The sequence below is a fragment of the Fukomys damarensis genome, unplaced genomic scaffold (genome assembly GCF_012274545.1).
Source record: "Fukomys damarensis isolate Sample0158 unplaced genomic scaffold, DMR_v1.0_HiC HiC_scaffold_5, whole genome shotgun sequence".
Taxonomy (NCBI): Eukaryota; Metazoa; Chordata; class Mammalia; order Rodentia; family Bathyergidae; genus Fukomys; species Fukomys damarensis.
In genome coordinates this window covers 53,830,883-53,851,058 of record NW_022900917.1, presented here as the reverse complement: position 1 = coordinate 53,851,058, position 20,176 = coordinate 53,830,883, and the positions used below count along the sequence as shown (strand labels likewise).

Below are 20,176 nucleotides of genomic sequence, written 5' to 3'. Positions count from 1 at the left end.
AAAAAAAAAAAAAAAAAAGAAAGAAAAATAAAAAAGAAATGCCATGATTGGTCTTTTGGTTGAAGTAGGGACAGTTTATTTTAGAAAGGACTACTCTACAAAGGTAATTCTGATTTACCATTTCCTAAATCTTTAATGATCAGAATAAGATGAAGAACTCGAGATTCAGGAACCCAGGGTTTTTTGTTTGGTGGTTGGTCAATTGGTTGGTTTTGGTTTTCCTTGATGGCAGCCTATCTGAATACAATGAGAGCCTGTTTCTGATTTCAGATTGCAGAGGGCATGGCCTACATTGAGCGTAAGAACTACATTCACCGCGACCTGCGAGCAGCTAATGTCCTGGTCTCCGAATCACTCATGTGCAAGATTGCAGATTTTGGCCTTGCTAGAGTAATTGAAGACAATGAGTACACAGCAAGGGAAGGTGTGTTCTAGTTCTAGTGACCATCTTCAAGTGCTCTGTTATTGTCTTATTTTTATTTCATTTTTCTTTGTTTTCAATGAAGTAATTACATTTTTTTTAAATCCTGGGTTTGAACTCGGGCTCACACTGGGCTATATCTTCAGCCCCCAACTTTTTTTTTTAACCCAGGCTGTCCTCGAACTTTTGATCTTTCTGCCTTAGCCCTCAAATAGCTATTATTACAATAATGTGCCTTTGCACCCTGTGGTTATCATTTTTTTAAAAAAATTATTTAGTACAATATTCAAATGTACCACAAATATCTGTTAATGGTTCTATTGTAACAAATTTTTTTAAGTACTTTCTTGGGCCAGGGATTTAGCTCAGTGTACCACACCTGCCTAGCAAGTACAAGGTCTTGAGTTTGATCCCCAGTACCAGGAAAAAAAAAAAAAAAGTACTGTCTGATTAACTTCAGGTGATACTTTGATAGGTTTTTAAATGCCATTATTTGCATTTCAATTAAGTAAAGAAAAAGAAAAATAGATTTGACAAGATCAAGATTCTTTATTTATATTACATAGTGAGAACTTTTCACTCAAATGATGAAATGTTATGTATTTTCCTTAATAATAAGAGAAAATATTTGTCCTATGCTGTATATTCTGGACGTTATCATACCCAGAGAACTAAATATAATATTACAAAAATACATTTCTCTATTTGCCCACATTCTATATTGTATGTGCAAACAAAAAGTGTGCAGAGTGCTGGGTGCATTTGTACGTACCCGTAACCTCAGCACTCTGGAAGGTTGAGGAAAAAGAATTGTGAGTTTGAGGGCAGCCTAGGCAACTTAGGAACTTAATGAGATCCTGCCTCAAAATAAAAAGTTGGAAAAGGTCTGGGAATTTAGTTGTCAGGGATCCTTAGGTCAGCGTGGCAAAGTGCAGAAGGCGCAGGCTCCAGGTCAGTCAGTATACCATCCCCTGGCTTCTCTCAGCACCCACGTAACAACGCCTGCCTTTCACTGGCATTTACACTACGCAAAACACATGGAGCGATCCACTTGACCCCTCACCACAACTTGGAGAGGTTCAAGTATTTCCCTACCAAAAAGGCCCAATGACAATAAGAAACTTACCAGGATCACACCAAGTGGAGAATGGCAGAATCAAAATTCAATCCTGGGCCCTGAGGTGCCACAGCCAAAATCCCAGCCCCAGCACTGCATACCCCATATACCCCTAGTCATGGATATGGGAGACTAGTACAGGAATGTGTGACAATGCCCAGAACACAATGGCTACTCTACCAGGCCCTCTGTATTATTTTTACTCCAGTTTTGGTCAGACACAACAAAAAACCTTAAGCAACAGCATAATAAAAGAAGTATTTTAAGTGGTCGGTGTAAACCCCTAGTCTTTTCAAGAGGCTGTTGTAACAGTCTCTGCCCAAGTCCCTGCTTTCCTCAAGAGGACCCTCCATGTTATCCCAGGTCAATAGGTCTGTCCCTGGCCCCTCAAGCTCACTGGCAATTCCTGGAAACGTTATGTTATCACAGTCACATTCCAGGCAGATCATTCTCCTTATCTTAAAACTTTAATATATTTTGTCCTGGCAAGTGAAAAAATGGGAAATTATAGTTTGGAGTATCATCTGAAGTTCCCATTAGGTACAGCTTAGATATATGTATCCACAAAAGCATACACATTAAAAGACATATTTCTATTCCAGCAGAGGATGGAGCTCAGTAATAAAGTGTATGATTAGCCTGTGTGAGGCCCTGAGTTCAATCCCCAACACCAGTCAATCAAGGAGAAATAAAAGATATTTACGTCCCATGTACACATAAAATGGGCTCATTACAGAAAATTTCAACTTTTTTTTCTTTTGATGTGGGATCTCACTATGTTGTCCAGGTTGGCCTTGAACTCCTAGGCTCAAGTGATCCTCCTGCCACAGTGTCCAGAGTAGCTGGGACTACAGACATGCACCATGCCTGGTTCTAGAGAAAATTTGAACACTAAAGATCTGTGCTTTAGGGGCTAATATTGAGGGACAAACATACATTAAGAATAAATGAATAAATTCCTTTATATTCCATATCATGTTCTTTTATGTTTAAAATTGCCTGGTTATAATACTTCCTATCCTGGGAGGGAGATTACACATGAAACTTTGCTTCCAAAGAGGGGAATACCCAAAAAGGAAGAAAAAAAGGAAGAAAACATTTTAGTATAACATTTTATATCATCTCCATTTGGTACTGAGTGTGTTATGTATTCAAAATAAAAATGTTTTAAGTGATTTTAATAAAAAGAGCAAAGCCTCCCACATCTATAACATATTTGTTAAGCTATGATGCCTAAGTGAGAATCACATGTCTTCTTCCTTAGGTGCTAAGTTCCCTATTAAATGGACAGCTCCAGAAGCAATCAATTTTGGATGTTTCACTATCAAGTCTGATGTGTGGTCCTTTGGAATTCTCCTGTATGAAATTGTCACCTATGGAAAGATTCCCTATCCAGGTATTACTTATCTGTTTCCATTCAGATTATATATATACATGTATACACACACACACACACACACACATACACACACACATATATACACATATACACACACATACACAAACATCAAGTTGCAGGAGGCATTAAAAAAAAAGCCTCTTCTATCCAAAAGTAAAGAATTACACTTCAAACCAGAGCTTGATTTTCACTGCCTTTAGTGGAAATTGTGCTACAATATACTTACACATTTCTCTGTTGTCTATTTTATAGAGTGCATGCTCTTCCTTCCCTAACTGATTCCATCATTTACTCGGGGTTCAGAGTGTGTCTGGTACTGTTGTGAGTGCTGAGATAAAACTAGAGTGGACACAGGTGGCTCCCCAAAGTGATATCTCAGTGGAAGAGGAAAGAGATGAGGAAATGGATATTTCCAGGGCCTTCTGGTTAATTTTGGACCAGAGGTTTTGTGTAAGTGCTGTGGAGTCACCCCCTATTCAGGAAATAGCTGTTTTTGCTTATCAGTGAATAATCCTTCTGATCTTTGTCTTATTGGTGTCAGAGTAGCTCCAGATTCTTTACACCTGAAGCCCTCAGAACCAGATCCAGCCTATCCCTCCCTCCTCCAGGGTGTATGCTGTCCTGGTTCAGAAGTGGGTTTCCCTTCAAATCCCTACTTTCTCATTAATATTTGGCTTCTAATGAAATCTTGGGGTGAGATGAATTTAAAATTCTACCTTTGATATTTAAGTCATTATTTCATTCAATAACTTTCTAGCATGTCAAGCACTAGAGATGCAACAGTCTCTGCTCCTGTCCTTGAGAGCTAACGTCCCATGGGCAAAGACTAATGATTATCATAGAGGCGTTCAGTCTGGGGTGCTGGGAGAGTGTGTGAAGTGAAGTATTCATTGAAGTGAGGATGAGGGAGCTGCTGGTTTTATCCAGCAGTCTTAGTATTAGCCAGAACTCAGAGAGATGAGGGAGGGACACTTGTGGCTTTCTGGGGATGGAATACCCCACAGGAGATCAGCCAGGACATGAAGTTGGGCAACAGGGCAGTGTGGTTAGGGCCTCAATGAGTTTTCAATGGATGAATGAATGAATAACTTATCTAGGTCATTTAATCTCCATGGAGGAGAAAGGAGGACAGAGTAGCAAAGAAAGCCATTGACTTGGGGTACCATAATAGCCCAAAAGAGTTAATGGCTACACAAGACCTTTCCATCTCATTCAGCATGAGATGGAGCCAGGTAAGACTTTTTCATTTTTCCCATTTAGTGTCTCACTTTTTCATGCTGAGCCTTTATTCTTCCTCCGAGTTTTCCATCTTATTTCCCTCCTACCCATTGGACCTGGTGCTTCAGGACATGGAGCTTCTCCATTAAGTTTGTTTTAGTGTGTTTTCTGCTGTTATAACAGAATGGCTGAGGCTAGGTAACTTTTAAAGAAAAAGGGGCTATTTGGCTGAGGAGTCCAAGAGTGTGACACCAGCATGTGCTCAGCTTGTCGTGTGGGGCTTGTGCTGCTTCAGTTTGTTGTGGAATCAGCAGAAGGGCAAGTGGTTCATGCAGAAGAGACAGAACTAAAGGGTCAGCCTCACTTTGAAATAAAACTTCCTTTCCTGGTAAGGAGTGTAGTCCCTGGAGAGTGAGAACCCATTCCCATGAGGAAATCATTGGTCTCTCTTAACATCCTAGTCACCTCTTTGCAGTACTACCTCCTAACACTGTCACAATGGTAATCAAATTCCAACATAAATGGGGGGCATATTCACCCCATACCAGTTTCTCCAGAGTTCACCTGGGCACTGCCAAGCAGGCTCTGGATACCATCCTGTCTACACCCATAGGCATCATCCTCCTGTAAGGGGTGCTGGCCATGCCAAAGCAAGTCTTCCATGTATTGTCCCTCACTGTAGGCACTTTGGTTACACCCTCTCCTCAACTCAAACCACCTCTGCCTCTAGTTGCCAGATGACTGCAAGTTTCGCCAAAGGCAAAGTTTAAGTTCCTATCTCTTGTTCTCTTTTTGTTTTGTTTTGTTTTAGGCTTAGCTACAGGGGGACAATGGGAGGGAAGGTAAAAGATTTTCATTTCACTGTCTTAAAACAAGAACTGGGATTCTATCTTCATATGAACTTTATAAAGAAATAAATTAGTTCCTGTGGTTTGAGTTTGTTTTGCTTCTGTTAGAAAGGGGTGTGTGTGTGTGTGTGTGATAATAACAAGATTTGTGAAGCATCATGTCTTTTCTGGCTGTTTCCTACCAGAGATCCAGGATCTTAATGCTATGTATACATCCAGATACAAACTTCATCTTTCTGCACACACCTGCCTCAGCCACAAGCAGTAGTCAGGGGTTAAAAAAAAAAGTAGTTTGCTCTTTTAGAAGGAACATGTGGTCTCCGGATAGTTGATATTTATTCTCACTTGTGTTCTCATATCTCTCTCTCTCTCTCTCTCAGCACACACAGGAACTTTGTGTCTTTAAAGACTTTTGAGGCCTGAGTAGCTGCTGCTGTCTTGTCACTAACCTCCAATTTCCTTTTCTAATCACATTGCACCATATTTTCCTCTTTCCTATAATCCTTTACCAACTTGTAATTTCTGCTAATTTTTGCACACTCCAGATGTCACATTATGTTCCCACCATCTTTCTTTGGTGACTTCCAGGGATAACTCTCTGTCTTGATCATCTCTGCTTCTCTCAGAACCTAGTGCTATCCATGACCCATGGTTATTATCAATAAGTCCTTGTTGAAAGAATGAAGGACGGAACATGAAATTGCTTGGCTTATCACAGATCACCTGCCAGTGGGTGTTTAACCTCGACACAGACAAAGCACCAACTATCAGTGTCAACTGAGGGTTTAATCAAGGTCTCTCTTGGAAAACTTTTTCTTTCTTCTATAAGGCTTGTCATTTAGTGGCTCTTGGTAGTTTGTTCATTCACTTGTGCATAAAAGGACAGACTTAAGATTCTTTTTTTTATAACTCCTCTAATCAAGTAAAATTCTCCAGGCAGGATAGAGCATGCCTAGCCTTCATCTGCATCATTGAGAGAGCTTTCTTCAGAGTTAGAACTAGGTCAAAAAAATCTGCAGTGAGGTTAGGAGACCCAAGAAAACCTATCTTCTGTGGACATATTCTCACATTTTACACAACTGGGGATTCTCCAGAAAGGAAGTGAAAGATATTCCTAACCAGGTTGGCAGGTCTAGTTGCTACTATGTTACCCGACCAGGATCCCAGAACTTACTCAAGGTACATGCTGGGGTAAACAGTTTACCCTTTTAAAATTTACAGAAATTTCAGTTCTGAAATTTATTCAGGTGAGGTTGGCTGGTTATAAGAATCAGCAACCCTGAAGCCGTATCATCTTATAAAAACCCAAACTCCAAACAAAGAAAGGGATGCAAACTTGCTTTCTAGCTTCAGTGAATGAAAATCAAACAAAATCTTCCACTTAGAAAATTTCAGTTACCCAAATATTTGTAAAATGATATTCCAGAAGAAAACGAGAAAAATTAATTCACTCGGTGAACAACTCTCAAAGGATATGAATGATTACAAGGTTTACTTGGATCTTTCCATTTAAAAACTAGAGCTCTTACAACACAGAAACAACCATGTCTTCTTTCAGAACTTTAAATCCAAAAGGGGCTCTAGTCACCGTGTCCTTAAAATGATCTGCTTAAGGGCACAGGGTCTCAAACCTCACTGATCATAACCCATTGTGAGAAGCACACAGAAACCCACTCCATATCTTTTCTATGTAATTTGTTTTAATTCATTTTTTAAAATACTGATAGTGCCCTAAAAATTAATCCCAATTGGGTAGTGACCCATATTTGAAAAACCTTGGTTAGAGAAAAATGTTTAAAGTTTTTGTTTGAATTCCGGTAAAGCCATTTTCCCTGAAGTGATTACCTGTCCTTTAAAATTTTTCCCAGTGATCACTAATGTTGAAATCTATTAGAGCAGAGGTTGGGATATAGGTCAGAGTTAGAGCACTTGTGTAGTATGCCCAAGGCCCTAGGTTCAATCTCCAGCACCACACACACACACATGCATGTGTACACACACACACACACACACACGCACACACACACACACAGAGAAAGGAAGGAAAGAGAAAGAGAAAGAAAGAATGAAAGAAAGGAAGGAAGGAAGGAAGATTCATAGCTATGGAAAGGAAATTACCTGTGATGAATGCCAGGTATTATATAAGATTGTATATGTTTTGCATGAAAATCATCTTTCTACAGAGTGGATGATTTAAACAATAGAAATTTAATTTCATTCATTCTGGAGGTTGGAAGTCTGAGATCAGGGTGATAGTGGAGGTCTGTCTCCTTGGCTTGTGGATGGCCATTTTCACCCTGGGACTTCGAATGGTCTTTGCTCTGTGTGTATCTGTCCTAAATCTCTTCTTCCTGTGACACAAGACATACTGGGTTAAGACCCACCCTCCTGACCTCATTTTAATTTAGTTACCTTTTTAAAAGCTTTATTTCCAAACATAGTCACACTGAGGGACTGGAGGTTATCACTTCAACCTGTAAATTTTGGTAGCACACTCTTCAACCCCTAACAGACACAAGAAAGCGCTCTTCAGGGTGTGAGTAGCCAAAAGCCCCTCACAGTGGTTTCCTCTCTGGTCAAGATCCCAATTAGCATGGTTTTTGTAGGGGCTTTTGGTTTTTGTTGTTTTTTGTTTTTTGTTTTTTTACCTTAGGGAGAACCAATGCAGATGTAATGACTGCACTGTCCCAGGGCTACCGGATGCCCCGCATGGAGAACTGCCCAGATGAGCTCTATGATATCATGAAAATGTGCTGGAAGGAAAAAGCAGAGGAGAGGCCAACATTTGATTACCTGCAGAGTGTCCTGGATGACTTCTACACTGCCACAGAGGGTCAGTATCAGCAACAGCCATAGTGTGCTGGGAGACTTGTCCATCCAACAGAGATGATTGCCTCACTGGAGGAAAAAAGTAGCCATCTAGTTAACTATGTGCTGCACCATCTGCCACATCTGGTTCCTGAAATTAGAGGCTACCTTTCTCAGGAAGAACACCCTGGCCACAGGAAAGTACTCTGTTCTCTTAGACTGATGTCCATCAAAATGCAGCCTGGATTGCACCTCAGCTGATCATCTTGCTTTGTGTGACCAACATCAAAATACAACCTCTTAAGAAAACACACATTCTCTCCAAATATGTACCCACCCTGGCCTAGTGTTCACAACTAAATGTGTCTCGAAGGTTCACAGACTGTTGCCACAAATCTACAATAATAGCCAAATTTAACTCATTTAAAAAGCGAAATAACCAGATGCATAGCGTGACACTGCATTTTCTCTATGCTTTGGCTTACTTTAAAAAGAAGTACTAACCCAACCTGTTAGATTTTACAGGTGAGATCAGCAGCTTCAAATTGCCTTTCTCAGATCGCAGTATTTCTGTTTTAGGGGTTTTATTTACCACCCGTCGAAATCTAAGATGATTAAACATTGTCCTGGAGCAGCTGGTCAGATTCACTGCGCAGGCCACAGCCTAACATGTGCGCCCCCTGCAGGACCATCGTTCCTGGTGCGGGACTGTTGAGTTGCGGCTGGAAGTGGCGCCTGGGCTGCCCTCACCTCCCAGGAATGGAGAGCCTGGGAACTGCTCTGCCTTAAGGAGGAGGAGTATTTGTAACTGTCTAACCTTTTTAATTCCACAATTTCCTAGATAAAGACTTTTTTTACAGTGTCATTAGGAAAAACAGTAAGAGTCTAATCTCTGCCGACCCAGCCTTATACGGCTTTTTCTAAAACAAGCATTTCCTTTTGCTTCAAATGATTTGAACATTATTTTAAGGATCAAATATTAATTTTAAGTATACTCTAAAAAGTAAAAATGCCATATTTGAGGCTATTTTTGTGATTCAGCAATCTTTTCTAAATTGTATGAGATTTGTGTGAGACTATTTATACCCAAGGTATAAAGAAAATAAAATCAGGCGGCTCCTGTGAGTTGCTGTGGTAAGAGTTGAGAGGTTTGGTTGGCTGGGTTTTATATTGTAAGGTTTGAATGGAAACTGCTGTGTCCTATCATTTCACTCTTTTTGTTGTGTGTATACCTAATAATTTTATTTTTATTTTATTTTAATATATGTGGCCCAATAACACCCCAGGCTTTTTTTTTTCGCTTGTGTTTAACATTTCCAACTATTGACAATGTGAAAAAAAATTACCAGTTGGTGGGAAGGGATGAGAAGGATTCCTTTTAGTTCCATGGTATAAATTTGAGAAGTTCTACCTCCATCCTTTGAGTGTTTTGGACTGGAGAACTGAGGAACTGATGACTTTGATACCTGAACATCCCTCAGTGGGGGCCAGATAGGATTTTTAGGTTTTTGTTTTGTTTTGAGACAGTATCTCACTGTGTAGTCCAGGCTGACCTTGAAGTCACTATGTAGACCAGGCTGGCCTCAAGCTCTTGGATCCTCCTGCCTCAGCCTCCTAAGTGCTAGGATTAGAGGTCTGCCCTACCATGTCCAATAGATAAAATTTCTGAAAAAGATTTTGCAGGCACCATCAAAATTTTCTTTTTTATATTTTGTTTACGTTTCAGTTGCCTAATGGAAGGGATCAAATAGTCTACTCTCCCTAATTTTAACTTCTTTTTCCTGTGTGATATTTTTTTTCTTTTTTCTTTTTTTTTTTTTTTTTTGGTACCAGGGATTGAACTCGGGTCCTTGAGCTTGCAAGGCAGGCCACCGAACTGCTGAGCTAAATCCCCAGCCCTCTGTGTGATTTTTCTTAATCTCCTTTCTGAAGTATTCTAAAATTCTCAATTCACAATTGTCATATTCACAAACATAGAATATAATCATCATATAATGTCTGCATAGCTAGTTACTTAATTCACAATGGTACATTTTGTACCCAGTACTATTCACATTTTATTTCAGAACCCAATATGTTACATGGAGAGAAAATGTAAAGAATCCTTAAGGCAAAAAGAACTCTCCAGGAAAACAAAATTTTATATTCACCCCTGCAGGAGACCAGCTTGAAGCCATACTGAGCAGGCTTTAAATATTACTGATTTGGCTTATGGGTTCAGCTGTTGATTAAGATTATGAGTCACTCCAAGGCCTAAGTGTGAATTTCTAATGGACCTTTTGGCTTTTTCCCTATGAGGTCTCAGTGATCGATGAGGTTGTGATGTCTCTGTAGCAAGGAAGCGATTGCATCTAAGGAATTATGGCTCTGTGAAGCCAGTCTCTAAAATCAAACATTAGCTAACATAATGCAGGTGGCTCTTTAGCTATGGCCTGCAAGATCACGCAGGTGCCTTGCTATCTGTGACCTAGTCTTCACAAGCACACATAGTTTTCCAATCCTGGCTCATTAAGTGCATTAGTTCTACCATTCCCTACATCTGACTTAATGCCCCCTTGCTATGTTGTATAATCATAAATACTGATGAATCCAGAGCTCACGGTCTTTGCCAAGACAGAGCTAAGATCAGCAGATTTTTTTTTTTTATGGTTTTTTGAGACAGGGCCTCACTATGTAGTTGAAACTGACCTGGAACTTACTATGTAGCCCAGGCTGGTCTCAAACTCACAGCAATCCTCCTGCCTCAGCCTCCCAAGTGCTGGAATTACAGGTGTGCACCACCATGCCCAGCTAAGATCAGGTGATCTTTAGCCAAAAAAAAATCTAAATCAACTCCTGGCCCCCAAATTAATGAACTATTTTTCCTTCTTGATTCTTTATTCCTTGTTTTTTGCATATTATCTTTTCATCTCCTGCTGTACCTTCGCATGAGGCAACCAGACATCCCCCGGTTACTAGTCAGGCTATCAAGCCAACACCTCCCTTTTTTGCTTCTCTCAATTCAGCTTCCTTTATGCACGTTCCATTTGACTTCTTCCCTTCAGACAAGCACTTGATCCTTTCCTCCACATATCTTCTTCATCAGGAATCATCAGAGAGAAAAGCATACTGCCCAAGCCCTCTTTTAGAAGCAGTGGAAGCTGGTGGCCCTGTCCTGAAATACATACAAGGGTTATAAAAGGTGGGGCTGTCTCTTTACACAGTGGATATATCAAGAGCACTGAAACAATTATAAACTCATTTCTAATTCTGCTTCCAATGGTCACTTTCACTTTATTCTTCCCCTTACTCTCATAAACTACATCCAGGCACAGTAGCTGCTATAAATTTCTCAATGCTGAAACACCAGCCTTTGATACACTCAGTGGAATCAAATGAAATGTTCGTACTGCCGCTGGGCTACCCAGCTCTTCTGATTTTAACTGCCAGGTTCCATAGCCATTTCCTGAACGTCCCTGCTTTGTCAGCTAAAAGCATTTCTCAGGTGAGATCATAACTTCCACCCTCCCTCTTCCTTCATTTTCTCTTTCTGCCTGGTGAAAGGGAGTCTCCATATTTTTACTGTACAAAGTTTGTAGATGAACTGAAACAGCAATTGCTGTTCTTGCTGATGGAAATGATGATTATAACCAATGAAGATGTCTGTACAGCCACCATTGGCTAAGGGTTCTCTTTTGTGCTTTGGCACTTTATAAAAATTAACCTTAATTCACATAACAACCATGGAAGATTTGGAAAATGCTATCAGTATTTCATAGGTCAAAGGTCAGGTGCATTTAAAGCCACAAAAAGAATAAATTGTCTTTGATTCGTGTTTCCTTGTGACATAAAACTAATGAAACATCTTTATCGTCATTGGGCAAGGGTATTACTTACAAAATGCTTTATCGGAGTTCACTTAGGAGAAATCACCATACATAATTTTTTTTTTATGTGAGGACAAAAAGTTGTATGAATTAAGCTTACCATTCACACTTAAAGAAAATTTATAGGGACTACACTTTTGAATAAAATGTTTCAAGAACATTTTTGCTCTATTTCATTAAAGTATGTTAAATGGATACAAATCTGTATCAAAAAGATCTAACTTGATACTTGTATAAGAAGAAAACCCTTCCAATTTAATTTCCTGTGTTCCTATGAATCTATTGAATACTACAGGTAAGAGTGCCAAATATGTCACAGGGTTACCAAGAAGGGCACACTGTAATCTTGAATGTTTACTTTAAATGTAGAAATGGCAGGAACAATCTCTGATTTATCTCCAGGTCAGTGAAAAGACTTTAGAAATAGCCGGGTGTGGTGGTGCACCCCTGTAATCCCAGCACTCGGGAGGCTGAGGCAGGAGGATCACTGTGAGCTCAAAACCAGCCTGGGCTACATAGTGAGTTCTAGGTCATTCTCAACTACATAGGGAGACCCTATCTCAAAAAACCAAAACAAAACAAAACAACAACAACAACAAAAAAGACAGAAATAATCTGGAATGGCCAATGTGCAATCTTAACACAGAACTGCTAAAATCAAAGGTGGCCCCAACTACAATAGCACCAAAAATAGATGTCATGTTACAAACCAAGAAAATTGTCTGTGAATTTTGTTTATTATTAAAGTATGGATGCTAGGTCCTTAATTCTTTATCTGCTTCCTAAGAGTTGCTATGTTTTAAATTTCAATTTTTTAAAAGATTAATGGAATGTATATGGTGAATATTTAGTGTTAAAATCCCAGTGAACACCAAGGAAGTAACTTAATCAAGTAAAACATCTCTGCAGAAAAATACCTGAATATTCCTACATGAGATGAATATAGTCCATAATTAGATTCAGGTTAATCTTTGCCACCAAATGAGTTCTTTAAAAATCTTTTGGTTTTTCCAGTCTTTTGGATTTCAGATTGTGGAAAGGGGGCATAGATCTGTATTCTGAGACTTCTTGACGCATATATAACAACTTTCAGTATCAGTGCTGTATTGGATTCAAATGGACCACATTCAGAGGTGATTACTCAAAACACTGTAGGCAGGATGTAAAATACAAAAAGAAAAGATACAAAATATTTACACTTTCCTTTGAAGCAACAGTCAATTATTAATATAATCTCTGCAAATACTATCTCAGGAGAGGCTGATGAACAGCAGTTCAAGAGAGGGAAAAGCTGGCAGTTTTAGTCAGCCACAAGTTACCTCCGGGAGTCAAGAGAATTAAGCAGTGTGGTCCTGGGTCCCTTGGGAGCTTGACAACATCACATGCAAAATGAGATGCTGTCTTATCACATGGATTTCAAGCCACATGGAGTGTTGTGTTCAGTTCTGAAAAAAATGACTGTGGATCCCCAACCTTAACTGCTTCTCATTTCCAAATAAGGTGATTGGGTCCTGGGAGTTGAATCCACAGCTGACTTGCTGTTAGGAGGTGTGGCCTGGTCAGAAGAGGCCGGTCACCAGGAGCCTGACCGGAGGGGTCCATCTCCCTTTGCTCTCTGTTTCCTGCATGCCATGATGGGAGCAGCTTTCCTCCGGCAAATCTTTCACCATCCCCTTCCTGCCGTGCAGCCAGCCAGCTATACCTCAACCATCTGAATATTGTGAGCCAAAAGAAACCTCTCCCCCTTTAAGCTGTGGGTCTTAAGTATTTTGTGCTTAACTAAAGCTTAAGTAACTAAGCTCTCCAGAGGACTTCTTTCTGTGTCCTTCCATGGTCTACCCTCTCCATTCCTGTTCATATCCTCCCAAATTTCCTCTTCTCATAGACTCAACTGTCATACTGGATTAGGCCTCCTCCTCCTGACCTCATTTTAACTTAATTACCTCTGCCAAGACCTTTATGCACATAGTGAAATATTGGGGTTAAGAATTCATTGGGAATCAAATCTGGGCTAACGTTGACCTTATAGAACTAAAATGAACTCACAGGGCAGAGCATTCTCCTTTGCCTGTACGGTAGATTTCAAAGTTTAGTCACCATCACAGGCCCCATTTGCGGGCAGATTGCTGGTCACGGAAGTATGGGGCTGGGCCTGGCTCTCCTGGGCTGTATCTTCCTGGCTGTCACAAGGCCTGTGAACCTCTGCAAGCCTGGGTTTCCTCAAAAAATACTCTTTCAAGTTTTCAAGCTGTTACCTATCCACTGAGAAAAAGGATCTGAAAGCTCTTGAGAGCAATTCTACATAAATTTGGGGGAAAATTCATTTCATAATTGAAGTATGACTATGGCTGTCAAAGGCCAAGTGTTATCTTGCCAGTGAGCTGGCTAAGGTATGTGGAAACCTAGCTCTGTTTTGCCTTCCAGTCACGGCTGAGGCCTCAATGGTCCACGTGGCTGTGGCACTCAAGGGCAAGATTGCATCATCTGAAGACATCCTGGTTCTTTGAGAACCTAGCAGTAATTAAGAAAAAGAAAAAAGAGAGAGAGAGAGAAAGGTTTCACCTGGAGAGCAGTAAGTTCCTTATCAATTCAACTCATCCCACTTACTATTATAAAATTGCTCTCCTTACAGTCCTCCTCAACATAAGAACCTCATGATTTAGGATCTTCATCAGCGTAAGTTCCTCATTGTCCTTGAATAACTGCTTCCCTCTAAGTCACCTAATGCTCCCTCCAATTGTGTGCACCCAGTAAATCATGGGTAGCACTTGGAGAGTCTTTGTCTTTGTCCATTCTGAGGCAATGACCTCCCAAGCCCCCATATACTTTGAAATTATTCAAGTCTCTATCGTCTTTTTTCTCTTTAGCCCTTGCCGTTCCACCTTTTTAGGCAGTTGGAAGATTGATTGCCCTCTGCCAGTCTACATCTAGTCACAGGAAGTGGGAAAGGCTATCACCAGAGCCACTGTGAAGATGGCATGTGCATTTTGCCAGAGGGAAACAGTGGCTGGAGGCCTGTATGGGGGCTGGAATCACTGGTTGCTGAATGGAGATTGAAAATAAGGACAACTTTAGGCCAGGAAATTAAAAGCAGAAACCACCAAAAGGGAAGGGAAGCACTGCTTGGAGGACTCCTCAGGCACACTGAGCGCAGGTTGAGTCTGGCCCAAGGCCAGCTGCTCAGACAGCGGAGAAACACCAGCAGGAGAATCTGTGGGCAGCAGGCTCTGCAGCAGCCGCCACAGTAAGGTTCATCTTTGATTCTTGGGATGGAAAACATGTTGTACACCTGCATTTTTAGTCCCAGTCGTGAGCACACAGGTAGTAATTATGTCAGGAGCAGTCATCTTGCACAATGTCACTATTCCGGGGGATATATAGGTACTCCAAAATTTTTTATATTTGTTTTTAACACCAAGTTATTTGGGGAGAGAGAAGTCTTTCCTGTGATTTCTTACCACAGTCCTCAGAATTTTTTTGCTTTGTTTTGTTTGAGATGCTGGGGATCAAACCCAGGGCTGTGCACTCTGCCACTGAGCTAACCCCCCACCCAAGATTATGATATTTTGTTGACGATGATGTCATTAAAAGAAAAAAAAACACTCTCCTAAGGAAACTAGAACCCAGACACAGGTAATTGCAGTGAAATCATTCTCAACTGTAGGAAGTATATAACAATAAAACACCAGAATCTCATTCACCCATGTTATTCAGTGTGCTGGGTGCTGGGACTTATTAGGCTGTATTTCATATTAAAGAACACCTAGACACAAACACCTTCCCCAGCCCACACCAGTAATTCAATAGTAGTGGACACCATCACTTAACAGCAGACAGCTAAAAATACCCAAACCACATTCCGGATAGCTGCTTAGTGTGGAGGAGGAATTTTTTTTTTTTTTTTTTTAGAAAGGAAGTATGGAAAATAAATGTTCAATTAAAACAACTCCAAAGAGTTGGGTCAGAAAAAAATTTCTCCCTATTAATAATATTACAAAGGATCCTTTGAAACACACACCAAACCAACAGTCAGCAGTGTGCATAGTTTACCATCTGAACACAGAATCCCACAAAGAAATTATACCAGAGATACAAAATAAGGAGTAAACTTCCCTGCTTTGAGAGAAAAATATTTTTTAAAAAAATAGCAGAAATCTGTTTTTGTACCTTCACTAGCTCTTCTCTTACCAGAAGCAAGAGTCTGGCTTCTAGTTGTTCTCGGCATGGGGTTGGCTTTGTGATGAGCATTTGGCATAGCCCAGGAGGAGAATTAAGCAGCACCCTGAGGGAGGGATGTGAATCCTCAGAGAAGACTGTTCTACCCATGTGGGACAGCTCTTGCGAGGGTCAGGTGGCCACTATAGCTCCAAGTATGGATTGTAGTCTTCTGTGTTTTGCTGAACTGAGTCGATGAAGCCGATAATACAACTATTCCCAAGTGTCAGTATATCAGTGACAGTGCATGTTGAGAAGAGCAGCACCCAGGCTTCGAATTCAACTTATTATTTCTAGGAAAAGTCGTGCTTCTCATTAATCAGCTATTTTGTTTAAAATCTCAACTTGCATATTTGCATCACTGATGATGTATTTTCCCGTCTTTCTGTGGGTTAGCCTCATACTATTTACCCAGTTTTGTAAAATCTATAAATCAAGAGCTTAAAAAAATAATGATGTTATTATTGGATCCAGTTCCATTTCTAGAAATCTTAAACATGCAAAAATAATGTAAAACCCCTTAAATAACATTTAGGCTAGAATATTCAGATTGCATCACTATTGAAAATATTGAAACTCTAACTGGGATTATAACTCAGTGGTAGAATGTTTGCCTAGCACACACAAGGCCCTCAGTTTGATCCCTAGCAACACACACACAAACTTACAAACATACACACATGCACACATACACACAGATAGGAACTTTCTAAATGGCTAATTTGTTCAATCACAATGTGTTCAAAGTCTGCTATGCATCCGATGCACTGAGAATACAGAAGGGTCAATTTTAGTCAATTAGAAAGGAAAGGTTAACCGAACTATGTAAAACACTAATGCTATATATATAAGAAGGTGAGAAAATATCTATGAGGTATTGTTAGGTAGAAATAATCAGAATATGCAGTTATTGTGAAAGACTGAATCAATTTATTTTTTTAAAAGAATGAAAATACAAAATAATAAAAATAGAAAAAACATTTCAAGAAAACATTGAAACCATAATAAATATTAAATAAATCCTACTTGCATGTATCTTTCAATTTTCATTTTTGTATATTAATAGTGGAAGAGAGATGAGCTCACACAATAATGAGGCTAAATCCTATTTGAAGACTGAACAAAATCTGTTAAGTAAACAAGTAAGCCCGGGGATTTAGCTCAGTGGTCTACTGCCTCACAAGTACAAGGTCCTGAGTTCCATCCCCAGTAGCCCCCTAAAAAGAAAACAAGTTGCTAAAAAAAATATATATATCCACGATGACAAGGGTATGCCAAAGAGACACAGGAGCCAGAGATGGGCCAATTCACATAAGTAAATGAAGTAGTGTTGTAAAATAAATATCCATATAAGTAGACTAGACAAATTAAATAGAGAACAGAAAAAGTTTCCCATGCAGATGAGGTCCAGATTACTCACAGAGAGGCCACCTTCACAGGTGGAGCCTAACAACAGCACAATCGCTCAGGGCTCATTCTGCACTTCCTTTCGGAGAACACAGTAAGTAAAGTAGGGAGGACAGGAGCTCACTGTGAAGACACCTGGCAGGCACCTTCACAGCCAGGTGTTCAGAGGCAGTACTGACAGTGAGCGGCCATGTGGGTAGTACGCACCCTTGATACAACGTAAGGACGTGGCCCTTCACCTCTTCTGAGGCACTAATGACTTCCTGCTCATCGTGGAAAACATCAAATTCCAAGAGAGGGGAATCTTCTCATAGATCAAACCCAAACTCTCTGAACCTTCAAAGCCACTCACAAAAAACAAAGTCTGAGACACTGCAAGAGGAGGGGAAGAGACATGATGACTAAGGGGACTGTGGTAGGCTGGCTGGGATCCTGGGACAACAAAAAGCTATTAGCTACCAACTAAGAAAATCTAAATGAAATATGGACTTTTGTTAATATTGTTCATTTACTGTGACAAATGCATTATGGCTGTAAGATGTTACTAATAGGGGAAGCTATACAGGACCTATGGAATTTTCTATTATCTTAATAGTAGATCTCAAACTGTTCTGTGTAACTCTTCTCTTTAAGTTTATTAACAACAACAAATAGTCAAGATCTATGAATTAGATTAGCTATTGTACCATGAAACTATAAACTTGCCATCCATCATCTTGTCATCTACCTTTGTTCAATATCTAACTTACAGAGTTACCTTATTAGCAAGCCTTAGTCCCAGCTATTCGGGAAGCTGACAGGAGGATTCTTTGAGCCCAGGATTTCAAGTCTGTCAATAATAACAACAATCTTAATAGATCCTTATTTGTTTTAATTGTAGTTAAAACTTCATTAAGCATTAAAATGGCGGGGGGGTCTCACTTTTGGAAAACACACGATCAATTAATCCCTGACATAGGCTTTGAAGTTTGGGTATGAATTCTTGTCAAGGGCCTTAGGGCACAGTGCCACCTAGTGTTCTGTCACATAAATGAACCAATGTAGTTCTGGTTGTCTCTGAATGCCGCGCAGAACCTTAAATCCTTTTTCAAATGGAAAAGAGCAATCAATGATTGAAAGCATATTTCCCCCTTAGAAAATGCACATGATCTCAAGTGACTCTTGAGTAGTCTAATTTAAATAACTTGTTTCCATTTATAACTTCATCTAAAATCTTCTGTGTACAAAATGCGTGGTTTTCTTCAGAAACTCATTCCAAAAAATATGCTTGAAGATTTTATCAGAAATACAAATTCACAAAAAGTGTAATAACATAGTGACTTTTTAAAAGTTAAAAAATAACGATGTAAAATAGCAGAATCCAACTCCAAGTGTCAAGAAATGGCAAAGCTATGAAAGTTATTAGCATTGTTATTTAATTTTAATTCAACACTTGCATAAATTTCCCTTGATGAAGAAGTCCATGTTTGTTTTAATATTGGCATGTTATTCATGAAGTTATGCCTTTATTAAGAATAAACAATAAAAATGTACTCAATAAAGGTCTAAAATGTCTCCAGTGGTAGGGGAAGCCCCCAAATCAAATAATATTATATTGTTTTTTGAACCTGAACCATTTTTCAAAATGTGTCCCCCCAAAAAGAAACACAGCTGAAATGATTCACATGCCTTATTGCAAAAAGCCAACATAGTAGTTTTCCAGCGATATAAATGGCAAAAAGTTACTTTTTCCTCTAACTTCCCTTGCATTCAGCATATAGAATAGGTGGGAAAACCTCACTCTAGGAATCAAGTACCATTTCCTATCCTCTTCTGACAATAGACCTTTGAAGTGATTATTCTCATCATGTCTCAGATTAAGAGATGTGTTCTTGTATTAAAAAGTCATCTTCAAGATGAGATAGGTTTTATTGTTGCTTTGTTTTGTTTTTCAATATTTTATTAAGATTTATTTAGCAGGAAACTTAAAGATGCTGACGGGAATGTTACCAAATTATAATTTATTCTAGCTCTTTAGGTTTGGCTTTTTATATTTAAATTTCTTGTAGGTCTGGAGCTTATAAGTTCTCCTAAAATTAAGCAACTTACTGCCTACCATAAGTGATGATGATGCATAAGTATGACAGGTCTGATGGTAATTTGCCCCATTTGTTGATTTTTTTTTTGTTCTGGAAATATTAAAATTATCAATTTTTTTAAAAATCAGTGATCAGCGGTAAACCATTTGAGGCCTTCAGTTTGATCCCTCATACCACCAAACAAAAGAAAAGAAAAAACAGTAAAAAGAAAAAGCAAAAAAGTGTTCTGAGACACAAATCACATAGCAGAGAATTTAGAATATTTTTTCTTTTAACCCACAGGGTATAACACTGATTTTGTCATAAAGGCACATAGTGTGGGCCTGTTTATTCTTCAAAATATTTCTATGGATGAATTATTAATTTTGTTATGTTTTATTATGAAACAATGAGTACTTAACAGGAAAAAGTCATAAAATATTGAGTTTTTAGTATTTATTGTTTATAAAAAAGCATCAAAATGTTCAACATTGATTATTTTTTGGTATACAAAGTCTAACAAATAACACAAATAAATTCTTATATGAACTACAATTAAAATAGCAATAGCACTTTGCAAAAAAATAATCTTTACTTCAATTATCACACTTAAGGGAATCTGCACACATGACAACAGCATGTTCCTTACACATGTATTGCTTAGCTGGCAGCACATGTGTTTTGCTTTCCTAGCCTTTTTGTAGAATATACTTAATATCTCACTGCTCTTGCTATTTAGGGGGAGTTTTTTATTATATTATACAGTGCACTGTTAATAGAAATGTAAACTATTAGTAAAATAAAATATTAAAATTTTAAT

General features: G+C 39.1%; 1 protein-coding gene across 2 annotated transcripts in view; it reads left to right on the top strand.

The window, feature by feature from the left end:
- The window catches only part of Lyn (LYN proto-oncogene, Src family tyrosine kinase), a 111,380-nt gene extending 102,009 nt beyond the window's left edge, over positions 1–9,371 (top strand). For both annotated transcript variants that reach the window (XM_033760727.1, XM_010611122.3), the window contains exons 13-15: positions 271–424; positions 2,803–2,934; positions 7,657–9,371. In XM_033760727.1, coding sequence (XP_033616618.1) covers positions 271–424; positions 2,803–2,934; positions 7,657–7,859 — 489 coding nt within the window. In that variant the 3' untranslated portion in view covers positions 7,860–9,371. The remainder of the gene's footprint in view (positions 1–270; positions 425–2,802; positions 2,935–7,656) is intronic.
- Positions 9,372–20,176: the final 10,805 nt, after the last annotated feature.